The sequence below is a fragment of the Schistosoma mansoni genome, chromosome 7, assembly GCF_000237925.1.
Source record: "Schistosoma mansoni strain Puerto Rico chromosome 7, complete genome".
NCBI lineage: Eukaryota > Metazoa > Platyhelminthes > Trematoda > Strigeidida > Schistosomatidae > Schistosoma > Schistosoma mansoni.
Window position 1 is genome coordinate 1,681,146 of NC_031501.1, and position 6,950 is coordinate 1,688,095.

The 6,950-nt window shown below is 34.5% G+C and overlaps 1 protein-coding gene across 1 annotated transcript in view; it reads left to right on the plus strand.

Moving 5' to 3' along the window:
• The window catches only part of Smp_127770 (putative ras GTP exchange factor), a gene marked incomplete at both ends in the record, with an annotated part of 111,860 nt that overhangs the window by 103,187 nt on the left and 1,723 nt on the right, over positions 1-6,950 (plus strand). The window contains 3 exons of the mRNA XM_018798590.1: positions 902-986; positions 3,045-3,322; positions 5,435-5,552. Coding sequence (XP_018653517.1) covers positions 902-986; positions 3,045-3,322; positions 5,435-5,552 — 481 coding nt within the window. The remainder of the gene's footprint in view (positions 1-901; positions 987-3,044; positions 3,323-5,434; positions 5,553-6,950) is intronic.

Genomic DNA, 6,950 nt, shown 5'->3' on the forward strand with positions numbered 1-6,950 from the left:
GTCCCGGTGTTAACATTAACTCTGAGATACCGATACATCCAACTGACAAGTCCCAAATTGGACGAAACGCGCGTCCTGGACTCCACTACTAGCCACTATTCATCTTTGCTTACAATATTATCACATAGTTCTGATAATTTTCGTCTTCTTATTACACTATCGAAGTTTATCAAAGGGACTAATTGCTTCATCATTCATCTGTGTTGTTTAGATTGATTCCTAATGATGTCACATGACATCTCCAACTACAGATTACAAATTTTGTAGGTATACATATCGATACTATTTTGTTCAGTCTTTTAGTGCAAGTTGAATTTCATCGAATTAAGTTGTAATGTTGACACTAGTCTAAATGAATCAACATTGTATACGTTATGTTTTATGTTAGAAAGACTAAGGGAGTTGGGAAGAAATCCTAGACTTTGATTTCATATTATTCAAGACTCATCAACAAAGATTAGTTTTAATTCATTTTTGTATTGGTTGTCCGAATCTTCTCATTGATCTTTTGGGACTGACATTGATCAGTAGTCACTTTTTGGCACATGTGTATCCTGTTTGGATTGCATCGAAATTACCATTAAGTCATAAGCATTATAAGGAAAGATGGATGGTGGTAAGCAGTATAGACTGATCAGTTGAAGTAGCAAAGTGGATAGCGCGATGACCTTTATAGCGAACGACACTGGGTTCGAGTCTCGGAATGAATATCAACTCTTGAATGAAAGCATATCAAGCTAACAAGTCCCAAAAGGAACGAAACCCGTATTCTGCAATCCACTGCTAGCCATCATACATCTCTGATTAAAATCCAGTTTTGTATAAGTCTATTTGTTGTTATTTAATATGAAGTTGAGAGATGTCTTTAATCTTGTGAAAATGTATTTCTTTTTTTGAACAGAGAATTACTTAATCAATCTTGGATGAAATTAGACAAAGAAGAAAAAGCTAAACATGTTCTACTTGTTTGTAAACGGTTTAATGAGGTAAGTACTACTGATTATTGATTATTCAATCTTCCCTAATGGTTATATCTAGTGAATGAGTGCGTGCCTTGTTCGATATATGAACGTGCTGATCCCCACCAATCAGAGAGGAGTAAATTATCGATCAGAGCAATGATACACAAAAAGCTGTATGAGCAGTCTTAAGTACTTATCAGTCCTGCTATCTGCCTAGCCCAATCAGTTAAGTCCAAAACACCAATAACAGCCTCTATAATATGAATCATTGTTCTCAAACATACTGGGTTTATCTACCAAACAGACCACATCATACCATAAAATAGAAAATAACATTTGTACAAGAATTGGCCAAATGTGGCTGTGAATAGGGGGAACAGTAATTAATGGACTACGGATAATTCAAGAATGGTAAATCGTATAATAATAGTCTATAGGTCAAGATAAAGCTTATAATAAAACGGACATGAATATGAATAGTTTAGTTACTTAACAATTATACAATAGGAAATATACATATCATATTGGTTCATAAATAGTCCTCAAAGTTACCATTCATAAATCTCCACGGGATATAACACCTCCCCTTTTTTTTGAGAGATCCGGAGTTGATATCCGGATTTTAAATTTCCCGAATTAATCCTTCCCCATGAAACAGTGTTGGATTCTCACATTCTCAAGTTACGTTTCAAGTGATTCTGTTTATAACATTTTTCCTGCACTCAATAGAGAATTTGCTAGAACTGACTGAATGGTGAGGATCGACATTTGACATGAGGTTAGAGTTTGGTTCTTCTGAAATATCATCACATTTATAGGAAGCATCACGATATAATACTAATGTTTTTTTATTCATATAAAATTAAATTATTCAGATTGGTAAACTAAGTCACAACTTACAATATGCTTTCTGATTGTATTACGCTTTGAATGTATATGGTGTGTATTCATACAACTGGAACAGCCAAATGATAGGTGTTAAGGGCTTTATTCACTCAACAGTTAATACTGCTGAATGAACACTTATTTCATAGCAAAAATCATAGAGCATCTCATCAATAGAATCATGAACAAAACGCCAAACTGTAACTATGACCCTGCTAGATATCACATACTACTCAATACACCACTTAGGACTTCATCCCAGCCAGTCTGGTTTAGTCGATATATCATCCATAAAAAAACCCTGCTCAGATTAACATTTTGCTTGGCATTAGTCTCCAGCTCTTTCTAAGGTTTAACTTTACTCATTTTAAGCCAACAGGGAGTCATTCCACTACAAGAGAAATATGATGTACACTTTACCATCGGGTTAATCTACCACCATTATATTTACTGAAATGAGTGCCTTAAACAAGGCAACTTCGACTAAACAGATGTAAAATTCTCTGTGTATATTGAATCTAAGAGATCAATTTCACGATATTACCTTAAATACATCGAGGAGCTTTAACTAGAGTAGATATATAGAGTCTTCCCATTTGGTAACCGCGATTACTTACCAGGAAAAGCATACTCCATTGGTTACATGATAAAACATTATAACATCTTAAGAAAATCATAGTTTTTTTCAAGTACTCACTCGAGTTTCATTCTAAATCACAAAAAACTGGCTTGAAAAACCAAATTCTTTGATCATTCATTCCTTTACCATCTCTTGTATTATTCAGAAAATTCAGCCTATACTAGTTAAAATGTAACTTAAACCTTTTAAAATTCACTTGGTATTATTGGTTTGAATCTTCCCATTGACCGGTCTCTCATTGGCCATATATGCATACTGTGCGTATTGCCTCGATATAGCCTTAATTCACAAGCATTATAAGTAAAGATGGATAGTGGCTAGTAGTGGAATCCAGAACGCGCACCACTTCGTCCTATTTGAGACTGAGAGTGAACATCAACTCTGAGATGTAAGTACATCCAGCTGACGAGTCCCAAATAGGACGAAACGTGCGTCAAACTGGTTTCCACTGCTAGCCACTATCCATCTTTGCTTATAATTAGACCTTTTTGTTAGCATTTATCATTAAATTAGGTGTTATCCACATATTTTATTTACTCTCTCATTTATTGATTTAGGTTAGTCGCCTAGTTGTTTCTGAGATTATATCACGAACAGATTTAAATGATCGAGTGATGTGTATTGATAAATGGGTAGCTATTGCTGATATTTGTCGATGTATGCAAAATTATAATGGTGTATTACAAATATGTTCAGCATTAGTGAATAGTTCTGTTTATCGACTTAAACGAACCTGGGAACGTGTTAGTAAACAAACAAAACAATCAATTGATCGTTTACAAATGCTTGTTGCATCCGATGGACGATTTAAATCAATGCGTGAAGCTTTACATAGGTATGTTGAATTGGAAGATATTTTGTATGGTTGATCAGTTCTGAATATGATATGTGTAAAGTATTGATATATCTATATTGATGAAGGTCGGTAGTAAGTTGAAATCACTATGTTATCTAGCAGTTGTTGACATTTCTGTGAAGGTTATATCTACAATGAAGTATTCAGTGAGTCAAACTTGAATGATAAAATGTGACGTTTAGTCATTTATCTCATTGTTGGGATGACTCGTTGACAAACTCAAGGAAGCCTCTAGAAGCCCAGAAAGAGCCGAAGACATTCCATCCAATCACCGCTAGAGGAAAATTCTAGAATGTCGACGTATAGCTCTCCTATTGATTGAATAAGAAGGCTTTCATCGTGAAAGAGTAAACAAAGAGATATCATGTATAGTGCAAATCTTAACAAACCTAAAGTATTTACTGGAAAGGTAATATGTTAAGTATTTCATAAACGTAGTATCATGTTACAATGGATTACTAACTAATCTTTAAAACTGATACTTTTAATTCACTAATGCGAATAATGCATACTCGCTTGATAAACGATTTCATATATTAAATTCACTTAGTATTGCTTGTTTGAACCTTCCCATCGATGTGTTAGGACTGCAACTGGTCAGTCTCTAATTAGCATGTGTGCATACTGTGCGTATTGCCTCGATATAGCCTTAATTCACAAGCATTGTAAACAAAGATGGATAGTGGCTAGCAGTGGAATCCAGGAGGTGCGCCACTTCGTCCTATTTGGGACTCGTCAGTTGGATGTACCTGCATCTCAAAGTTGATGTTCACTCTGGGACTCAATGGGAAGATTCAAACAAGCAAAACTTAGTGAAATTAAAGTTCACGCCATTGCACAAGCAAGTAGCTATAAGGAATCAGTAGCTGAGTGGATAACATGATGGCATTAGAAGCGAAAGGTACCAGGTTCGAGTCCCAGAGAGAACATCAACTCTGAGATGCAGGTACATCCAGCTGACGAGTCCCAAATAAGACGAAACGCGCGTCAAACTGGATTCCACTGCTAGCCACTATCCATCTTTGCTTACGATTTCATATATTGCCATGTATCAATGGTCGCCTAAAGGAAAGTATTATTCATTTCCTCGTTTTTTTGTCAGAGATCTTTCCGCCAAATTAATAGTGCTAAAGTGAACATTGACTATAGGAATCGATCTTTTAGTTACAGACAGTCTGCTTAAAAGATTTAGACAGACAATTTTCTTAACACTTATTGCACATGAATTTCATGATCCTAAGAGAACAAATGATGACTGGACAATTGTTAACTATCAGCTATCATAAGAATTCATTTACTGATATCACTGTACTGACTTATTGTTTATATTTTTAGGTTAATGCAGTTTCCTGTATAGTCTGAATTTTTTGTCTCTACTTCCGTCATCCAGGAGTTAGAAGGATAAACTATCCTGAATTAACCGTTAGATTATGCCACTGCACATCACTGATATAATAGACTCAAGTAAACTATCCCCATAATTTGATATAGAAGGGTACTATAGAGATTATTGGATTTAACGTTTTACATCATAGACTGGTTTTTCGTTAATCAACCATTCAAAATATAAAAGTACTAGGTGATGGTCATGAAACAACTTAGAAGTCTCTACTTCCGTCATCCAGGAGTTAGAAGGATAAACTATCCTGAATTAACCGTTAGATTATGCCACTGCACATCACTGATATAATAGACTCAAGTAAACTATCCCCATAATTTGATATAGAAGGGTACTATAGAGATTATTGGATTTAACGTTTTACATCATAGACTGGTTTTTCGTTAATCAACCATTCAAAATATAAAAGTACTAGGTGATGGTCATGAAACAACTTAGAAAGACAAACCATTGAATTCTAATCTGAAGATCGACCAATAGTTGAGAGATATGAATATCTTAGGTTCGACTTCTGATGTGTTCAAGGCTTGGAAAAACTGTGGAATCTCATACCAAAACGAAATAACTATCCAATGCTTCCTGGATTTCGGTATTTGCCTAACCAAAAATATCAATCAATGATGTAAAACTCCATATTTTCACAAATCTATAAATCTATACATACCTTTTTTTTCATATTCACTTTTCTTTAGATGTGATCCTCCTTGTATTCCATATCTTGGAATGTATTTAACTGATTTATCATTTATTGAAGAAGGTGCATTGAATATTACAGAGAATAATTTGGTCAATTTTTGTAAAATGCGTATGGTATGTAATGATACACTGTTTAATCGTATTGTCTTTAATCATGATCTCATATTCTAATAGTTGAATTCATAAGTTGATCTAAGTTAGATCACTGTTGAAGACCTGGAAGCACTAGTGATATGCTTGATGCCATTATTAGTTCACTTTACTCGGTAAGCGGAACGAAGATCAATGACACACTGACATGATAGGCTAATTGTAATCCGTTGTCCCCGTCCCTGCTAACTTGATCAAGAAGTCTTGATGAGGTGTTGGGAATGTAATCTACAAGCACCCAGAAAATAAGAGGTCACTAATCAAGCTTATTTATACAATGATAGAAACAGCCTTGGGAGAGCCACAGAATAGCAGACTAAAAAAATCCGTTAACCAATCACAGTCAAGGAATTCCGAGTGCAAACTGTAAGTTGTAGGTCATCTAAGCGCTTCTTGGCTCGAAAACATAAAATTTAAATTTTCAGAATAAAATTACAAAATTAGGATCTTTTGTAAGTGAGTTCTGGAGAGCTAATGCCCTCAACAACTAGACGCCTATTTCGTCCCAGTATGAGACTTCTCAGCCATGAGCGTCCGCGATCAAAGTTATTAAATCAACTAATGTTTACATTGATTTGTGATATGTTAGGATACAATGATAACCATTCATTACACTTTGATATCATGAAACGAGTTCTTCCTTTGGTCTAAGCCCCCTGTTAGTTAAACACAAATCCTACTTAGTAATGACCTAAGAAGATGAATTCATATTGGAGTTTATCCAATGCTATACCGATTATACAAATTAATAATTAGCTAATATATATTCCACAACTGAATAAATGTCACTTGTACTAAGAAAGTCACTATGACTTAATTAATACCAATGAAAGTCTACTAAAAGTTAACTAAGCACAAAATCACTTTCAAATTTTTATGGTTGATTTCTTACCAATATGTTGTATATAAGTATCGAAATCACGGGTAAGGTTTCATGAAATAGTAATGGGATTACAAAATGGATAGATACTAAGAGATTATTACTTCGATACTTTCCTAATTTAAACAGAAACATTTCTCGAAATCGGTCTCGAAACGGGAAGAAAAAGTCGTCCTAGATTACACTTCTAGACATATATCCGTCTGAAGGCGTTTTCGTGGATATTTCAATATTTTCATAGTTGAAAATCATGAGGCAACTGCCTTTAGACGGATATGTGTCTAGAAGTGTAATCGAGGACACTTTTCTTCCAGTTTCAGACCATTTCAGAAATGTTTCTGTTTAAATTAGGAAAGTATCGAAGTAATAATCTCTTAGTATCTATCCATTTTGTAATCCCATTACTATTTCATGAAACCTTACCCGTGATTTCGATACTTATATACAACATATTGGTAAGAAATCAACCATAAAAATTTGAA